At 50.1% G+C, this 21,002-nt stretch overlaps 1 protein-coding gene across 1 annotated transcript; it reads right to left on the bottom strand.

Moving 5' to 3' along the window:
- Positions 1 to 396: 396 nt before the first annotated feature.
- LOC122378913 (transient receptor potential cation channel subfamily M member-like 2) lies at positions 397 to 20,477 on the bottom strand. Its single transcript, XM_043360559.1, has 22 exons — positions 20,332 to 20,477; positions 18,482 to 18,881; positions 17,768 to 17,986; positions 16,138 to 16,239; positions 15,173 to 15,288; positions 13,907 to 14,026; positions 13,267 to 13,473; positions 12,854 to 12,955; positions 11,168 to 11,277; positions 10,776 to 10,871; positions 8,028 to 8,182; positions 7,552 to 7,743; positions 7,013 to 7,225; positions 6,291 to 6,764; positions 5,725 to 5,973; positions 5,267 to 5,441; positions 4,768 to 4,918; positions 4,310 to 4,488; positions 3,717 to 3,849; positions 3,366 to 3,407; positions 1,353 to 1,401; positions 397 to 1,209 (listed from the first exon to the last, which is right to left on the bottom strand). Exons 1-22 carry the CDS (start codon positions 20,475 to 20,477, stop codon positions 811 to 813), a joined length of 4,029 nt encoding a protein of 1,342 aa, XP_043216494.1. The 3' UTR covers positions 397 to 810.
- Positions 20,478 to 21,002: the final 525 nt, after the last annotated feature.

Below are 21,002 nucleotides of genomic sequence, written 5' to 3' on the forward strand. Positions count from 1 at the left end.
CGGGGTGACTGGCGTAGTGAGTCGCCGGGGCTGAGCCCGTCCAGAGGACAGGCCATCCAGCCCCAAGGCACTCACTGCACCCGGCTACGGGGTGCGCTCCCTCGGGAGCAGCCGTGCCGCTCCAAGGGAGCAGCCCGCATGAGATAAAGGTGCCTGTCCAGCCCGGAGGGGGGTTGCGGCGTGGAGGAGAAGGATTTCTGTATCCTAAGGATAGAAGCACGGAACGGTGAGCAGAGTGACCGTAAGCAAGTAGCCGTAGCGTGGCTGGGTGGTCTTCACTCTTCCTCACGGAAATAAGCCGCGACACTGCACCATGGTGGCGGCCCAGATCAATGTGCTCCATAGTTCCCTTTAGCGTCAGACGGAGAACGTTTCAAATAATGAAAAAAATAGCAGTTTGGACTGAACTGAATATGTGTATTTCTGATTCAACTCATCGTTCGCAACATAAAAGGGCACTAATAAATAAGTAAACGAATAAATAAATACAAATATCACCTCAAACAACATGTATAAAAATATAACTGATCGAAAAGGGTGTCCGAAAGGCAAGATCCAGCTATTGCACGATGTACTTACATACATTACACAGCGTAATGCTATTTCAAGGTAACTTCCGTTTGCATGCGTCTTCCAACGTCGCTGGCATCGCACAGTGACAGTCAACAGCATAACACTTATCACCAAATATCACCGGTACAAATGCACTAACATATGTAGTTCGGTCAGCACTCCTAACTTGACAGGCAGGCACACCAGGCTACCACACAACTCCTCTCTCCGCTCCACTTCTCTCTCCGCTCCGATCCTCTACCCGTTTTCCTCACCGCCATTCTCCCTACTAAACGCTCTGCTTCGGGAGCGGTCTGGCGTCGCGAGGCCTACTGCGAACCCGTTAGAACCGTGCTGCGCGGCGGCTGGGGCTCCGTTGAGCCCCTGCTGTGCTGCGGCTGGGGCTCCGTTGAGCCCCTGTGCGGTGGCCGGGGGCGGCAGCCGCTCCAGCACCCGCTGTAGCAGTCGCTCCGTGTCCACTCTCTGACTACTGAACTCATCAGTCAGATTCGCCAGTCGCCGCTCAAGGTGACCGATTCGCGCATGCGCAGACGGCAGACGGAGGGATGGCACTGCCCCGCCCCTCGTCGTGGCCTGGAGCGACTCGGAGTCGGAGTCGGAGTCGGAGGGCACCGCCAGAGTGACTCGACTGTGGGGCTGGGGAACAGAGACGGGCGCAGGGGAGGGTATGTCAATTTCGATGAAAGAATTTTACACATTCGCTGAGACACTGAGTTATGGCATGTGACAAGATGATAAAAGATACGCAACTTTGTACGTGTATTTTTTGTAGCACTTACCCGGTTCCCTCCGTGGCTTCTTTCCACTGCCATGAGTATGTCCTCCACGCTGAAAATAAATTAAACGTCAGAGCAAGCTCAAAATCACTGCAATATAACACGTCCATCCATTCGTCCGTTCTCGACGCCCGTCCGCCCGTCTTTTATGCTCTAATTGGTTAATAATGCAAGAACTTGTCGTAAAACTTTAAACCGGCGGCCGCTGGGCCTCCGCGCCACCCGCCGGCCGCTGGGGGGGGGGGGGCATAAAGTTGCCCCCCCTTTACTTCTGCGACGATATCGTCGCAACGCGAAGAGATAGAGAAGCGAAACTTTGCACACATCTTCCTGAATACCTAGCCGAGGTTGTGTCCAAATTTGGTGTCAATCCCATTTGAAATGACGTCACAGTGACGTCATAGGTGAAATTATAGATTTGCGACTCTCATATTCCTCACGATACATCACATATATGGGACCGAATATAAAGGGCCGATTATTGGTCAGAAACTAGATGGAAGTGTAGTAAGATGTTTTAGGATGACATCAGGTGCTATCTAGTTCATTTACAGTCGAGTTTCATGCTCAGCGTCATCAGAAACGGTCCATATCGGAAAACGACAAAACTTTATGACGTCACTCTGACGTCATCTTAGGTGCTACAACTACCAAACTTTCCTCAAACATTGCCTAGGTATTCATTTGAAGCTATGCCAAGTTTCACGTTCGTAGCTCATCAGGTTTCGGAGATATTTCACAAAACGTAAAGGGGGGGCAACTTTATGCCCCCCCCCCCCCCAGCGGCTCGTGGGTTAAACGAGATAATTGTAAACCCGCGTCGGAGGTGGAGAAGTCTTCTACCGGAAACACTTCAAGCAATAATAGGTAATACCTGAGCGTACACATGGCTGCACGACATTGATGTCATACATAAACTGCGATCTCCATGGACATTATTTAATGTTCCTTCCTCCTAACACTCGCACCGACGGGGGTCTGCGCCAACTTCGTACGGACGGGGGGCGGTCGCCCCCCCTGAGATCTCGAGAACGAAGCAAGATAGCAACAAGCGATAAACGGCATCGGATACGCACGGACAAGGTCTACAATTTTTACTAGGTCATTTTCAGGTCAGGTCAAAGATGACGTCACAGGGATCGAAAAAGTCAAAATGGCGGCGCTAGATATGGAGAGAGTTTTTCTCGAATAACTTTCGAATTAGTCAAGATAGGAACAAACTATGGGCATCATCGTGATCCTCTCGTCAATCCGCATCGAATGATATATATGTTGACCTCGAAAGGTCAAGGTTAAAGGTTGACGTCAGGTCACGTGACCTCGAGGTCATCATGTATATCATTCGATGCGTCTTGACGAGCTGAACACAATGAGACCATCCGCGCGGCTGCCGGCTGTATCTTGTTCCTGTACGGAGTTATTGGCAAAAAACCTTTGGTGACATTTGATGACGTCACATGACCTTACAGCTGCCAAACAACAAAACAGACCTCAAGGTAGTGAAGGTTGATCGTATATGAAGTCATGTATGGTATATGGGGCCATTCCGACCCGTTTTAGTGGTAAAAAAGGGGGTTGATTTTTCCCCCATTGACTTATAATGGGGAGGTCGCGAAATTGACCTGACCTTAGGTCACCGACATCAAAATTCCGAGATATACAAATTGTAGCTACTAATGACCTTATAACATCCTGCGACTTTCAAAGGCCTCCGACATCTACTGTAGCTCTGGCACGGTGACAAAGTTGCAAAAAAGTGACTTGAGGTTGGGTCATTCAAAGTGACCTGGTGACCTGACCTTAAAAGTTAGGAGGTTCAAACTTGCACACCATGTGTAAAATTGATGAGAGAATAGTCGTACCGAATTTCGCGGCGCTACGCGACGCGGTTTTCCCGCTATCCGCGAAAAACCTCAGGGGGGGGGGCGGATATCCCCGTCGGTGCGCGTGTTAAACCGAAGACAATAGACATAAGAGTATACCATGGAAGGCACGTCTTAATTATAAAATACATACCGTTCAAGATCATTTTCGCCCTGCATAGCCATGGCGGCCAGTCTGAAAAACATCATTGTCAGTAAATAGTAGAGTACAAACGCCCTCATTTACGAAATAAACACCACCTAAGGTGATAATAAACAAATGTAAAACTGAAAACGTATAATCTGCACGATTATGCAGCGAAAGCCAAAACATCAAAAGTCAAAAAAAAAAAATCAGTTGCACGAATAATCCACGAGCGAAGAAGATCGGACTTTGATTTATCGTATGACAATCGTTAATCGAAATAGGAACGTTTTAACGAGTATAACCGCTTTCATAACCGCTGAACCTGTCATGGCTGATTCCCAGCAGCCTGTCACATACCGTTCCTCAATTCTCGCGAGCTTTTCGTCCGTCTGGTTCGACCTGGCTTCCTTCTCCCGTTGTAGGAAATACGCCATGCACTCCCGCTCGAACACAGCCAGGTTGGCCAGGTGACGTTGCAGGTACAGCTTAACTGCCGGTGGTGCGGACAGAGAAAATGTCGGTCATATCAAGATTACTGTACAGTAATACGGAGATAAAAATGTGCTGCTTAATTCTACCAAGCCATGTACTTTTATGAGAAAACATCGAGCACGGTTTATTTAGGCTTGATAAGGTACATACTGAGTTAGGTAATAGGTACTACCAAATACATTTAATTGCATGATATTAGAGGTGAGGACGTTTTTTATTGCTCTTTTTTTACTCGATAAGCGCACGTCCAGGTGCAGGAGGGATAAAATGGACGGCTTCATCGGATCGACATGGCTAGTCTGATTACTGCTCCATTCTACATATCAGTATCTAACTTATCAGAATCAGGAAGATTCTACTAATTCCGATTTCGATCTGTTTATGTTGGCTCATTTTATCACAATAATATTTTCACGTGCCGCCCCGATCATAGGAAACTCTCCCTTTTGTGCTCTCACGGTTTTCCTTTCTCCGTCGGCAGCAGACTTTCCAGGTCTTTTTGGCGGCCACCCAGATGAGCTCGAGGATGATGAGCGGCGGCGCCAGGCCGGGCTTCTCCTCGTACTCCTTCACCAGTCGGAACATCTCGTACTTCCAGATCTCGGTGCTGTTCTCGCGAACCTTCTCAAACACGTTACTGCGGAGATAAGACAGTCCTCATACCTGGGCGAACGCTTTGTTTGGTAGTGATATTGGGAAACGACGGACTTCGGATAAGCGTCCTTCAATGGTTTGACGTTTCCAAACGTCTCAACTTTCAAGGCGAAACAGAAAGTCGTATTGTCTCAACTGGTTAGACAGTACACGCAAACAAACAACAAACGTTCTTTCCGGCGAAGTACCTTTCAAAACGACCTTAGGTCTTAACAAGCGCAAAAAGACAACGACGCCTGACCACAGAGCCCCCAGTTCTCACGTGAAGACGGCGATGAGCAGGTTGAGCAGCATCACGTTGCCGATGAGCAGGAAGATGGCCAACATGGGCGGCACCACCTGGGCGTAGTGGGTAATGTCCTCGCAGATCTGACCGGAGTTCGACGAGTCGTAGCACACCTCCGACTCGGGCGCTGGGGGAGGGGGTCGCAAAGGAAAGGAGTTGTTAGCGGAGACTAGCAGTGCTAAAGGCTTCACGACTGGAAACGACGTTCAGAAAACGCATTTATGTGTAAAATAGGCATGATGTGAGATCGAAATATGAGGTGATCGGTGTATAGGAATGTATTGCATAGTAGGACGGCAGCAATTGTATGGTAAGCGTTGTTTCCGACTTAAATTTACTATCATACATCAAGAGCCCGAAGCCTCATCTGTGTACAAGTTTTCATGCAGGATTCTACCATTTTAATTGATCCTCCCCTTCTCATTTACAGCTCCGACCCCGCACCAGACCCCATCGCCCGTCTGCCACCGCTCACCCTCCGTGGTCTCCAGCTGTAGCTCTCCGTACATCTGCCAGTAGGGCACCATGAAGATGTCCTTGAAGACGTACAGGTAGAACGGCCGCACCGGGTACAGCAGAGCCTGCGCCGCCACGCCGTAGCCCAGGATAAACACCACCAGCAGCAGCATAAAGTTGAACACCTCGTCGATCTGGCGACAGGCGTAAGTGGACAGAGCCCAGGGGCTCAAGGAATGCTTGAGCAATGAATCAGGCACTTCTCGTCTGCCTCAGGCTGCTCCATATCGAAACGCATGTCGTTAATCGTTATTATCTTTTAATCAAGCGTGTCAGATCTAAAACGAGCAAGTTTTATATAGTGCTTGCAACTTACAGGTAGAAGTCAGAAAGGCAGTAAACAAAGACGTCTTCGCTAATAAAAAACACCATCATTTAACCCAAAATAGGCAAACCATTGAGCCTCGCTCGACGAACCATTCTGTAGAGAATGACGAGCTTGGGTCCCAGCTTGAACACGATGTGGTAGAAGCGGAATGCGCGGATGTAGAGGATGCACGTGTTGAGGCTGTATGCGATCCTGCCGTAGGGGAAGGTGATGGTGAACATGCGCAGACAGAAGGCCAGCAGCGCCAGCAGTAAGGTCAGGAAGTCGAACTTGTTCCAGATGGAGGCGATCCAGTCCGCCAGCTTGCCCTGCAGCGTCTCGGACGGGTAGGTTGTAATCTGGAACGGGGAAGGGTGGAGAGAGGAGGGGGAGGTCAAAAATTGGATCGTGGGTGGAACAGTCACTCATTGTGATAAGTTTATTGACGGCTGGTGGGGCAGATTGTGTACGAAAATAAATGAGCTTCCATCGTACTACGCCACGAAGTGGTCAATGTCCATAGAAAACGAATAAACGAAAAAAAAGTACCACATCTGCATTTCATGGCTGAATTTACGTAATGCAATGAACAAAGCATGATGCATGTACATATTCATCTCAATGAACAATTACATACAGCGACATTTCATGACATAGTGAAATCAGCGACACCAACCTGTCTGAGAACATCGAGGCACATGGTGAAAATCCAGAAGATGACTATCTTCTCCGTGAGCTGCATCTCGAACCGAAAGTCGAACAGGATCATGTAGGTGTAGAGCACCAAGAACGCCGCGTAGCTGATCGCATTTCCGATCAGCTTGGTGAACGGCGCCTTGTAGAAGGCCAGGAGCTTCTGGAACGGTCCCAGCTCGCCACCGCTGTCTCCCAGGGGCAGGAAGCGCACCGCTCGCGTCCACACCAGCAGCGGACAGAAGATAGCCAGGCAGATGACCGACGAGGACGCCTTTCGGATGGCACCCATCCAGGTCTGGGTGATGGACTCGTACGAGCAGGGGGTGGCCAGGAAGGCGCGGTTGTCGGCGAACATGGCCAGGAGCGTCACGCTCATGTCGCCCAGCCTCTCCTGACGCCGCTCGGCCAGAGAGACCGCCTGCAGACTGTTCCGCTCGTAGCACACGTGGATCAGCTGCCCCGGGGAACGAGAGGGAAGAGTTGGCATTTGCCTTTCCGAAGGACGATACTTAGACGGGGCTTTCGATGAGAAACAACATGAGCCAAAGATTCATTTTCTGTTTCGTAAAAGACATCTTAACGTACTCTCAGTACGTAGGTATGCCTAGTGTTTTGTCATCACGTTAACGAGCGCAATCGAATTCGTGCACTTTACTTCGTTTACGAAATGTAAATGAGCACAGTAACCACCCATCACCTCACCTCGACTGAGAGTTTCTTGAACTCGACGAAGTGGGCCTCGAACATGTCCCTCATGTGGTTGTTGTCGCTGCTGGTGGAGTCGTAGTAGTGCCGGTAGATGGCAGTGGCGATGACGGCAAACGTCACTGGCGACGAGGTACGGGTCCAGACGTGTCGCGCGAGCAGCTGGCGACAGTTGAGCACCGCCCACAGGAACAGCTCGTCCCACGGCTCCTGAAACGGACGCGCAGGGTGAATAGAAAAAATGAGTGCTCATTGATCGTTAGTAATTCGGCGAAGAGCCTGAATAAAGTGCGTTTTCAGATAATGCAGAACCGCTTATGAAAGCATCCTGAGGACATTCAGAAATGCTTGTAAACGAGTTTATCCAAGTTGCGTTTACTTTGTTAGATATCCTCTCCTTCGCAGAAAAGCAAACGTTATTAAAAATGCGCTCAGAAACGACCGTAGAAATATAGGAAACGACGCTCTTACCAACACACTCTTATAACACACATTACACCTATCCTCTTCCCCCCCTCCATCTTCTCAAAGCCCACCTGGAACTGCATTTCGTCCAGCTTGGGGTCGCGGTGCGTGGGCCGCGGATCATCCCGGTCGTACAGCTCCATTTCGTGACGGCGCAGGATGTGTGTCAGCAGACGGTCCACGTGACGCAGGTGGATGGTGGTCGAATCGGTGGCCATACCCAGACGCTCCATGGCACGGCGCAGAGAGGAACGAGCCGAGCTCTGAGGGTGTGAGCGGTAAAAATGTAATTGATGATTAACAAGTCTATTGCTTTTCGTGACTGAGACTCTGGACCGACGCTGATGACAATCGTTGACGCCTATTTAATAGCCATTTTCATACGCAACACCAACATCCAACATACCGTATTAATTCATGAACACTGAATATAAAGCATGAATTAATGAATTAAGGTCTAAGATTTAGTTCAATGAAAAATCCGACATTAAGGAAAACAATACCGTTTAACTAGCTATTTAAGTCATACGGGCAGTCTCCAACGCACCGCTAGGTTGTAAAGCAGCCGCAGACGCCGGACGTTCAGGTAGTCCTTCAGGAAGACAACGTTGAGCACGAGCAGATTGAAAAAGTCCACTTTGTTGCTGAGCAGAGTCTCTGTCAGCATGTCATCGAGACAGCCGGGAGGCCAGTCGTGGCGACCTGAGGCAGAAACACACGGTTACAAATTGCAATAACCGTATATTGAGCGTCAGATCATTGGCGGCGGCCCGACCGAGGCGGCTTGTAACTTCACCAATAGATGGCACTAGCTGTAGCGCCTGAAGATAGGCTGTACCGGCAAAGCTTTGCATAACTGTCGCTAGATGGCAGCACGCATAAGCGCCTGGAATGATGCTGCACCGCAGGACCCACACTAGCTTGTGAATGTCGGGCCCCGTGTCGCGGCCGGCCTGTCCGATCTCGGGCCGCCGCCGGACATTCCGTGCCGTCTGCCGCGTGTGGGGGCGTGCGGGTTTCGGGTGTCGGGCACAACTTTGGGCGCCCTGCGGGAGGTCATGTTCTCCATGAAGCGTTCCGGTGCGTGTGGGACTGACGGTATATGCATCCGTATCCTTATCCTTAGTTTTGACGCCATCGGACCTATCCTTCTCCATATCATTAATTCCTCACTCACCTCATGTGACATCCCCGATGCCTGGAAACACTCTCTGGTTCATCCTATTTTCAAATCCGGTGACTCGACCCAAATATCCAACTACCGTCCTATTTCCATTGTTCCTGTCGTTACCAAGATTGTCGAACGTGTGGTGCAGCGACAGCTGCTCGCCCACATGTCCGACAATCACCTCCTATCCCCATCCCAGCATGGTTTCCGCCCCCGTCACTCCACTGAGACCGCTCTGCTCACAGTCACAAACCGGATCTTCTCCAATATGGACCGTAGCCACCTCTCACTCCTTTGCCTCTTGGACCTCAGCAAGTGTTTTGACGTCATCCCTCACAACCTGCTCCTTACCAAGCTCCAGCAGTACAACATTCACCCAGCCTGGTTCGCCTCCTATCTCTCCGGTCATACCCAATCCGTTTCAATCACATCTCCCTCTGGTGACAGAGTGGTCTCAGATCCTCTCCCTAATGCCATGGGAGTGTTCCAGGGATCTGCCCTCGGTCCTCTCCTGTTCACCATCTTCGCCAACGACCTCAGCCTGCACGCGCCGGACGCTCATGTGACCCAGTACGCTGACGACACCCAAATCCTTATATCCGACACCAAACGCAACCTTCCTTCCCTTATCCAACGCATGGAACTCACACTTTGCACCCTGTCTACATGGTTCCATGCCCATGGTCTAAAGCTCAACGCATCCAAAACTGAAATCATCGTCCTTGGTACCCGGCAGAACACACGTGACCTATCCCCTGTCAGCGTACGGGTCGGTGGGGAGACCGTTCAGGAGAGCCAGACAGTAAAAAACTTGGGCTTGATCTTTGATCGCCACCTTAGCTGGGACGCACACGTTGGTGACGTGGTCCGTCGTTGTATTGGCCTCCTGATCGGTCTCCGCCATCTGAGGAATCTCCTCCCGCGGGGCGTACTGCGAACTGTTGTCGACGGTCTGGTCCTCTCGCGCGTGAGATACTGTATTTCTGTATATGGCGGTGGTACCGCAAAAAACGACTCACGGCTGCTCAGCGTGATCAACTTTGCTACCAGGGTGATCACTGGCCTCAGAAAGTACGATCACGTGTCTCGCGCGCGAGAGGACCTTGGACTGCTCTGTCCTCGACGTATGTACGAGATATCAGCAATGGCTGTGGCCCATAAGGCAATTGTGTATGACGAGCCGGCTGACATTTCATCTCTGTTTGTGACTTTCGGTGAATCGCGCCAACAACGATGTGACCGTAGCACTCGACAGGACCGGCATTTTAGACCTCCTTTTACTCGCTCAGCAGCCGGGCAACGCTCCTTTTTATATCGCGCAACATCTCTTTTAAACAAACTTCCACCGGCTGTCATCGAACTTGACCCGGCTCGTTTCCAGCGTTACATTAAGTCGCAGCGTAATAGGGACTCCGCGGGGTGACAGGCCTAGGATCTGTGTGAAAGTGGTGAATGACGTGAGTGTATGTTTCTTTTATGCCCATCTACCTACGTATCGCATTGTTTTTACTTCGTGACTTACGACACGGAACAGCCACTACTGTGTTTGTGGAGTGTCGGCGATTGTCAATACAATACAATACAATAGCTTGCGCTTCCTGCCGGTAGATGGCAATCGTGAAGAGCGCCTGAAGTTATGCTGTGCCGCCTGCCCGATGTCGCCGATCTACGACCGTGTAACGTTGGCTAGGGAGTGATGCACAGCGTGCCTTTTTCGGGACGGCTAAATAACGGAGATTGGACACCGACAAGGCTGAAATAATTCATACGCATGATTTACCGACCCGTCTTCGTGCGTCCGCCAAATGCCGTGCAGTGTTTTAGCTGGTGCGGGCGTGGTCTCACACAAGCTAACTTGCAGGGAGAGTTAGGCATGTGGGTATGCATCGATAATAGGTGCAAGCCCACGCATCATACATATAAGCGAAACTATCAAATAAAAGACGGTCGGTATTGGCAAGTGGTAGCTAAACGGTGACACATGACATATCCAATATCCATGCTTCGACACACGTTTAATTGGCAGCAGTAATTATGAACGAAGTCAGAATCTAGTGTCAGGTCAGCTGCCCTGACCATGCTCTACGTAAGTATTTCCCTGTAAATAAGCACGCGTTCCCTGCTCACCGCTGAATATTTTCTCGGCCATGTCCAGCCGGTCCCACATCAGCGCCAGCTGGAGCGGCTCCATCGGCAGCAGGCTGTCCTCAGTGATGCCAGACTCTGAGAACGAGCGCCGTGACGCGTTACAGTGGGTCTGACTTTATATAGCCTTGGGTCTGACGCTCCAGGGACAATAGTTCTCATAAGATGGTAGTTTGGAGGCGTCGGCATTTGAAACCGTAAGTGTTGACGGAATATCAGTTCAAAATAACAAGAAGGTAATTAGTAAGGTGCACATATTTTGAAGTACGTTAATAAAACAAAGTACATGACAAACGACCCTAAACCCCAAAACATGAAGCAACAGACTATTGGCCATAAGTGCAATACAAAGTTACAATCGTCTGAAATCACACCTTTCATGAGAGCGTTGAGAATGACTGCGTCAAGTTCCTGTTCGCTGTTGAGATCAAAGACGTTGATAAGATCCACGAACTCCATGCATTCTTCTAGCTTATCGACGTACCTGAAAAAGTATAGCGGGGAATTTGGCACAAGCCTTGCCTTGCTGGTGCAAAAAGAAACAGCTGCAAATACACATTGATTCGCAAAATGGGCTAGCGAAAGACATTTTATATCGAGGAAGTTATGAATCAGAAAATGGCACGTTTTGATGCAAGGACCCTCTTGCAAATTTTGCAAATATCACAAAGGATGCCGCCTTGCCACGTACACTACCAAAACGACTTACGTTTCGAAAAATTGGCAAAGGAATAAATTATTTTCAGTATTATGCAAAATTTTGACGAACCTTTTCTATCAACAGCAGTACAGTTATAGCAGAGTAGCGTTTCAAAACTCCTGACAGTCCTTAGCTACTGACTGGCGACTGCAGCTGCGCGTTTCGAAATGGCGGCGTCCCAGCCAGCACCTCCACTTCTGCCGCCGCCGGGCATCACGTGCGCACAGCTGCTGCGGTACTGCGGCCGGGAACCCAAGCCCGAGGAGCCGCTCGGCTTCTCCATCCGCGCCAGCCGGTTCCACTACAAGCACAATAAGAACCCGGCGCCAGACGCGTACCGCACCGAGCGCCTGTTCCCGGCCGGTGGCCCGTCCTTCTCCGTCGTCGGCTTCGGACCCCTGGCGTCCCGGTCGCGACGCATGCCGCCGATGCGTATCGACATCGACGCGTCGCCGGCCGATGTGCGCGTTCAGTACGACCGGTTTCAGCGCGCCGACTACAGCCACTCCACAGTTAGTCGGGTATTCACGGGACCCGCGCAGACGGGTGATGAGTGGACCCGCAAGGGCTGGATCCCCTCTCCGGATACCTACTCGCCGGAGAAGTGTCCCAACTGGAAACTGCGCGTGCCGCCGGTACGATTTCAGTTCGAGTCTCACACACTGCGCGATGGCGAACTACCACGTTTGCGGCGAAACGCCCGTTACCCGGGCCCAAACCACTACGACGTCGGGCCGGCGGAGCGGAACAAAGTCGCCCACGGCGCCGAGTCCGATTTTCGCGACGGTGTGCGCCGAATCACATGGCTCGACGACCCGATTCGACGCGGCCGCCGACTGCCGGCGCCCAACCAGTACTCGCGGTGCCACTCCGAGTCAAACCTGCTGGGCGGCGGCCGCACCATCGCGCCCGAGGGCCCCGAGGAGGTGGTCGAAATCAGCCCCGGTCCCGGCGAGTACAACACCGCTGGCGTGGATTGCGGCTCGTTGCCGACCTTCAACCGACAGCGGCCGCCGTTCTTGTCCTCGGCTCAGCGGGCCGGGAACTGGACGGACCCTCGTGGTCGGCCGCCGGGCCCGGGAGCCTACGATGTGCCTCGGCTGTACGGAAACGCGGAGCTTGTGTTCAATTGGAGACAGCGCTTTAAGTGGATCTGAGGCGATGAACGGAAGGCAGAGGGGTTTGAGGGACGGCGGTGGTATATGTTGTCTAAATTGTCCCGTACAATGTCCGTCTCTTGTCCTGCGTTATCCCGTCCAACCGAATACACTACACGAAACTATTGACGTTAGCAAACGCCAAAGAGTACTCACGAAGAGCAAAACTATGTAGATCAGAGGCGAAAATTGGAGTTACTTACGAGTGCAGCTCCTCCTGAGTTCCCCGGTGACTTTTATTGTAGGCCTCTTCAAGCATTTGCTTGAGCCGCTTTCTTGTGGCTGAGCGGAACTGTGGCTGCTGACTGACGATGAGAAATGACATGTAAGAACCTAGTTGAGTGCTAGACGAAACGTGAGGCTTTTAAGTCGGTTTCCCGCACAGAAAAAAAATCATTCAAAGTCAGACTTGCCATCACCAACCACACATAAGTTTCATATACCTTTGATAACTTGTAAACTTTACGTTAATGTTGTTAACTTCACATACACCGCAACCCCGACCCCGCTGCTCCTGGCCCTGCCTTTCACCCAGCCAGCCCTCAAGTCATTCTTTATCATTCAGCTCCGTAGAGAGGATTCAATGTCCCTTTGACTACCGGCCTGGCTAGCTCACCGGCTGCGTTTGGCGACCTCGCACTGTGCGAAGGCGATGATGTCAGCCGCCCGGCCGGTGCCTCGGATGACCACCACGGGGATGCCGCGGCGCAGAGAGTGTAGCACGTCCACGATCACGCCCAGGCCGCCCTCCAGGATCAGCAGGATCACGGGGATGCCCAGGCCGCCCACACCCGGGTCGGCAATCCGCTCCTCCAGCTTGGCCCTGCGGTGGGGGGGGGGGGGCAGTCGGCGGGGGGGAGGGGTCGGCGTAGGTGAGAACTGCAGAGTGAAGCCCCGGTTCAGGGCCGGCATGGAATAATAAATGGTGGATTGTTAATGAAAGTATACTGTGTAAATATACTCAGAGAAAATTGTACGAACTACAACTGAATCGTACGGATTCACATATGTTTACGTGCCCTATTTGAAAACAACGTCTGATCCTAGAATCCAAACAAACCCAATGAAGTTTAGAGAGCCAAATGATCCACGATCTGATCCAGCGAAGTTGAGCTTCAATACATTTCAATGCACTAAAAGCATCATGATGTGTCGGCATCTCGTAAACAAAAAGCGTCTTAAAAATATTATCATCACCATTTACCCGCTAGGGACCCCGTCGTGTCCCTCATCCCCCCCCCCTCCCGGAGTCTCACCTGAGTTCGGCCGCCCCAGTGGGGGTTCCCCGCATCCCGTTGTCCACCAACAGAAAGTGCGTGTGGTCACCGTTCAGGGACACCGGCTCGTGCGGGCGAACTATCGTGGATGTCTTGTATCTGGGGTAAATGGGTGATGGGTCAGGGTCAGGTCAGGGTTAGCAGTGAGGTCAGGTCAGGTTCAGGTCAAGGTCAGGGCCAGATCAAGACAAGAACAGGGACAGGTCAGGGTTCGGTCAAAGTCGGGTCACGCAGGGCCAGGGTCACGGTCAGGTCAGGTCGGAGTCAGGTTAGGGTCAGGGTCAGGTCAGGTCAGGGTCAGGTGAGGGTTTGGTCAGAGTCGAGTCAGAGTCAAATTAGGTTAGGCTAAGAACCAGATCAAGCTGGTATCCAGGTAAGGTTGCACATTTTCAAGCGTATCCATCAAGAGTCGGGACATAACTAGTCAACAGGTGCACCACTGGTATCCTAACACAATATAATATGCATTGTGAAAACATCGATGGTAAATAAAATACACGCTAAGAAAAATCAAATTTGGTGTTCAGGGACACCGGTCGACCTTTCACAAGTACCTACAACTGCACAGTGCACCACAATGCTCATTTAGAAATACCAGCTGGGTATAAGGTACTACCAAATTACGGTACTCACTCCCAGATCGATGCAACTTGGTGCGATTCCAGCCGAGTAAATTATGAACACGCAATTAATTATGAATTGGACCCTATTGATTCAAGTCCGTGAATCTACATCAGGCGCCATACAATATGCATGTTATGCATGAGCCTTCTACCTACAGTCTACATACATGCGCTAGCCTGGATCCTAGGCACTACAGATATGCACTTACAAGTAACCACGTTCAAGACTAGCAAACACATTTTACCGCAACAAGCTACCGTAAAAAAACAAATATCGAATGACACTTTTCAACCAAGAGGATAACTTCTTCCATGTTACTTGTTAGCCAGTTTTTTTCAGCCTTGCGAAATGAAGCAAACAAAAAAGCATCACTCCTACAGCTGTGGCTCTGTAAAACAATATCCTATTGGGGATAACCGACTTTATCTGGAAAGAAACACAATACGATTAATGAGGATAAATTGGCTGCGCTCGACCGGCTCCTATCACCAGCCGTCTTGATTATCTTTCATAAAGAATATAGACGACGTAAGCATATCGAGCATGTATCTATCACATGCATTACGCAAACATCCTATGTATGTTGCTTGGTGTAGGTTGGGATTGTCTGGATGCACTCACGAGGCGTGGTTAAACCCCTTGGAGTCCTTGTTGATCAGCAGCTCTTTGTTGCGAATGTAGCCCCAGGAGCAGATGGCCAAACAGCGAATACCTCGCGTCATTTTACCGCCTTCGCCCTGCAGCCAGACGGGGAAATAGGGAGGGGAAACACGGGATATATTTAAAGATACATCGTGCACCGTCTACTCGCTGAATATTGATCAGTTACTTGATATAATTCCTCTTCCGAAGTCGTGCCCAGTCGTGAAAATGGAACTAAAGAAGTAAGGCAGCAAAAACTGACGAAGACACTATTACAAATTATCGAGAACTAATGGCTCTCCTCTTGGAGAATCCTTATTGTGCATACTTCAAATCTTAAAGGGACCCTCCCACCTTCAAAAAAGTTAATGAATTGGCATGAAAGTGATGTCGTTCGGTTCAGAAAGAGCAAAAACGAATATCTACCAAATTTCATCGAAAAATATTCACCGGTTTTCAAGATATTAGACTTTTACTTTTGTTTACTTTTTGGGATCTCCGCTGTTCCTAGCGACTTTATTTGAAAGTGCGGCATTTTTTGCGCGCAAAGCAGCATATACCACCGCGTGCTACAAAACGTTTTAGTCAAACATTTAACGGACGTTCGAAAGCCTGATGACGTCATCAGACTCCCGTAATGGTTAAGAGATAGGGACCACGCTGGTCCCACCCTGCAAGTAAAGGGAAGAAATTTCTTGAACACCATAAAGCTGCGGGGGTTGCGACCAGGATAAATGGTGGTTTCTGAGCCTGGCCGCAAACTTGGCTATCTCAACTCAAAACTAATGTTAAGGTGGGAGGGTCCCTTTAAATTGCATGCATCTGGACAGGCTACCATGCTAACGCAGACAGCTCAAACTGAACGGTCTGAACAGCATATCAGCAACACAGCGTCATCAACACATGCCGTAGACGGACAAATACTGATGCCGTCGGGTGCCTACCGTGATGAGATATTGTCCCTGGTTGATGGTGTCACCAATAACCTTCATGTAGCCCATGTTGAAGCCTCCAGTTATCAGCCAGGCGTGGGTCGATCTGGCGGCCTGGAGACGTAAACCCAAACGGTAAGTTACCTATCGTACTTTAGACATTACAATTAACACTTGGCAAAGCCGTCAATATAAATGCACATGTTCCTATACCTATTGCGATCAATAAAACAATGGGAAACAAATAAATACAGGGTTGGGCAGATAAATTGGGACAAATTTCAACTTCCTCTAAAACGACTATTTTTTTAGTGATTAAGATAATTTTTGAACATAAATATAGGCTAATGAATACTTTTCCATGTTATGCAGGTTGCGTTGTAATTTTGAGTCGGCTGGTCACAGAACGTGGGCTTAAGCAAGTCACTATCAACTTAGTCCGCGCGCACATGCATGCCAATACTCTAATTATGCTCCATCAAATGGCTGAAAGTAGTGTGTATCGAACAGACGTACACGTTGGAGGAAGAGAAGATGTTGACTCATCCTTACATACTTATTGCATTGATACCGGCCGCTCTCCCGGTTTTCCAGGGGCGCTAAAAGGCAAAATGCAGTTAAATCAGAGGATCCTCGCGAAAACAGTGGCGCGAGCTTACAACGAAGGTAGCGGCGCCATGAGAAAGCGATATACCAGCACCTCAAACATGTACTCTTATGCATTGATGCATATCAACCTGTTAACATAGATGTTGAAGCAGCTGTGACGTTAAAAAGATTGTTTCCTCTTGAAGGGCTTGGAGAAGCGAGCAAGCACGTGCAGGTCTTTTTCGACGATGGTATCCCCATAACCGAACATACGAACAACCGCAAACACCATGAAACATCGCAACCAGCCCAGAAGACGTAATCTTAGTGACAAAAAGCATGCAGCAGACCTCGGTGATGGCATTCCACTCGGTGACTTCTGACGGCCACGTGGGGCCCCCTTATTTTACGGAATCGGGAGGGGGTTCGCCATTACAGCGTACCTAACCATTATTCCGGCAGTTCGAATCAACAAGATGGAAGAAGGCAACATCCTGCATGGAGTGATGCTCTTCGAGGAGTCAACTCCCCGGCATACAGTAAATTAAATACAAAATCTCCTGAAACGGAGGATCCCGCAAACTGCACCCAAGGGAAAATGCCCCCTTCCTCATTAAACCTCAGCCCACACAAGTTCTGGTTGCTGGGGCGTTTTGGCGGGTGAGTCTAACGAACGTCCCCATGTGACTGTGGTGAGCCTCAGCAGTGCCAGTTGGCTACAATTACGAGCCATTTCAGACGGGAGATCTCGCCGCGCGTGCGGCCAGTCCAGGCACCGATAAGGACTGATGCAGGTGGACCACGGTGACCATATTTGGTGATAAATGTGTAAAATTGGTGTGACAATATGTGATCCAAATTTGAAATGCCTACGTTTACAAATTTCTAAGCTACGGCGTTCTGAATGCAAATATGTATTTTGTCCCAATTTATCTGCCCAACCCTGTACATAGACGCAAACATTAGGAAAACATTACGAATGCACCAATATAGGAATTCAACGTCTCATTGCAGTCCATGTTCACTAAATTAGCTATATTTTCCCGGTACGCACCTTCAGGAGGCCCTCGTTGAAGATCTGCTTCTTCCGCCCGTCCAGCCGGAAGTTTTTCGCGCCGCCGAGTATCGATATAACCAGGCTGGGCCGGTGGGGGTGGCAGAGCTGCCAGTGGTCCACCAGAAGCGTCAGCACCTGAGAGATCGGCGTCGTGTCCGACAGTCGAAGGTACTTGCTCGGCTTGCTCGAGCCCGTGTCCTCGTTGACAAACTCGACCTGGTCACCAGGTCAAAGGTCAGGTGATGGCCAAACTGCGTGTCTATAATGCCAATTGCATGCATGAGTAGGCAACAATACTCATGGCGGAAGATGCAGACAGTAATGTCAATGCATTGGCACTCTCAATCAACTCCATCGAAATAAAACATAATATTATTTCGAGTCACGTAACTTTTTCTATTTAGATACAGTTCGTACCGAATTTCACAAATACGTTGATAATAAAACAATGGAACGTGCATGTGGTACGTAATGGCTGTTGGCGCAATACGGAGCATTAGGGACCACAGCAGACGTTTGGTTGCGTGACAGTAATGCTTCTCGAATAATCCCAGCGGTCAGGTCGTGCAATTCAATTTATTAAGTTCATGACGTCAGTCCACCTCATTGGTGCTAGCCATCAGCGCCATGGAATTGAAACGCTAGTGCGGTAAGCCAATGACCTAAAAAGCTATAAGCTGTGCGAGGCTTTGCCCTCCCTTTCCGACTCACCTGCCCAAAGGCATTCGTCTTGAACTCCTGGATGGCGTTCGTTGCCGACCACTCCTCCTCGGCAATCGAAGCCTGTGCGCCATTCTTGTGCTCCGCAGGCGCCGCGCCGCACTGGCACCTACCGCTGTTATCCGCCCGCGGCTGGTACAGCACACACTCCTTTCGGTGGAAGTTGTTACCGATGAAGCTGAGCCGAATCTGCCGTAGCTGCTCCTCCTCGGTGAGTTTGACCAGCGTGCGGTCCGTGCGGCGCGAGAGGCCGATCTTTTTGCGTTTGAGCGCCCACGTCTGGTCATCGAGCTCGAACGGGGCGCTGTCGGGCCGCCCCGCCTCGAGCGACGAGCGAGACGCGCGGATAGATGAGCGGAGACTGCCGCGAAACGCGCTGCTCCGGCCGAAACTGCGGGGAGGAAGGGGATGGGGGGGGGGGGCGGGGTGATGTGTTCTCACGCACTGTGTCGTACTGTGTCTTCTATTTATATACACTGTGTTCTCACGTACGATGTCGGTACACGAGTGATGGACGCTGCAGAGCTAGTGAAGAGGTAGCTGCGGCCCAATAGGTAGGTACGAATGAAGCATAAACAAATTAAATATCTATCAGGTAAAAGCCCTTCGACAATGACAATGGACAAAATCACATGCCTGTATAGGGTAAGGTGCCTAATTAGCGACCCTTTCCGATTGGCGACCTACCTCCTTACAGAAAAACTGGCAGGAGAAAACGGGGTAAAAACATCGTCAAAAGGTCAGCCATACTTTGGTTATCAAAATAAATTATTTTCCGGTCGTCGATGTTTCCGGTGGGACGTTTCAGGTGAGTTTAAATAAAAATGACGAGTATCTTATCCAAAACGAATGTGTTTGGGCCCTCTCTGATGAAAAGCGATGCACATTAGGATGATGCACCTTTTTTATTCTGAATCGACATTCCTTTTTCAATTGATTGCCATTTTCCCATAGTGAATCGCCCAACTGTGCACAGTATGGCGGTTAAAAATGTGTCGCAACTCATATTTCCTATTTGCGCCTGACATGGTCGCAAATAGCTCAAGAAGGGAAAGAAAGGGGAAAAGAGAGAAATGAAAATGAGGTGTTGCTGAAGCTTGCAATGTGTGGCAGGGGATGCCAAATGTCGTCACCGACTGCATGGGTGCCGAATTCAGCGCAGACCTCGAATATCATATGAGATAGCCCGCAAAATTTGGGTTTCCGCCTTCTTTTCGCCTTCGGTGCATCACGTGATCAGTTTTTAACACTTACGCAAATGTGTTGGATAAACGTTCCTGCTCAAGTGATTGAGTGCTTTGCGTATAGGTTACCTTTCTGAGATCATATTTCATCTTTTCAGGCGTCGCATTTTTTGCCATTTTTAATATGGGGAAACCCATAGACTTATTAGCGACCCTCCCCGGTCGCTAATCGGGAAGAGTTCCCTATTAGCGTTTTTTTGCAATGGTTTGCCAAAATGCTCACTACAAATAAGTTAGTGAATATTGGGGCAGAAAATGACTTTATTTTAATAGAAAAATGAACGATCTCTCCGAAAATCAAGCCAGTGGCACCCACAGAGCGTGAGCAATGACGGTTCAAATTAAGGGGGTCGCTAATTAGGCACCTTACCCTATCCCCAAGCAGTAGGCTTTAGCGAGCAATACCTACTGGTTTGATTCATGCCTGAACGATCAAATTAATAACATTTGCTAATGACATCGGATGCCAAAAATGACAAAGGGACTCGACAACAGCAAACCTCCTCTTTAGTCTGCGACCTGTTTACATAATACCCACTCATAGAACAAACCTCTCCCTTAGCAGCCGCACCGCACTCCTCTACCCTCCAGCCTCACCTTTTGTTGAAGGAGTGGAATGTCTCGTCGAGTGCATCCTCCCTGCCGCCGACCCGGACCCCGGGCGAATTGATGACCGGCGGCAGACCCTGCGACCGCGGCCGGGAAGTCAAACTGTCCCGGCGGCCCAGCCTCGGGTCACCCATACCGGCGGCAGTCTGCCCCCGCCGCCTGTGGGCCGCCGCTGGAGTGGGACGGTCGGGACTCCGGCCGACGGTCGCTGTGTACTCGAACAGCCGTGGAAACGGGATCGATGGGCGTACGTGTGTACAGACACCGACATCGTGTATTGTCGGCAATCAAAGACTAACGCGAGGACGCCCGCGAGGCGCGACAAGGGTGAGGGTGATGTGTCACGTGTATGAGGTTTACGGGATACTATGCACTACCAACGGACGTTGCTGTAAATGATGCGCAAGGGTTCATTCACGCCCACATAAGTGGACACGAACCGGCATGGTGCAGACTGTGAATTTGATCTATGTCAGTGAGTTATAAGGTCTGCCAAAGACGATGGCCAATTTTACCCGAATTGGTGCTGGTCAGCCGCTGGTCGGTGGAACTATTTACCCGACACATTCCGTCCCGTGTGCAGAGGGTCGTAGTCAGAAAATTTATATTTCGGTTCAACAGTCGCCCACACTTGCGACTGAACACAGCAATCTGATTGC

This window comes from Amphibalanus amphitrite, unplaced genomic scaffold, assembly GCF_019059575.1.
Source record: "Amphibalanus amphitrite isolate SeventyFive unplaced genomic scaffold, NRLGWU_Aamphi_draft 000068F_arrow, whole genome shotgun sequence".
Classification (NCBI taxonomy): domain Eukaryota; kingdom Metazoa; phylum Arthropoda; class Thecostraca; order Balanomorpha; family Balanidae; genus Amphibalanus; species Amphibalanus amphitrite.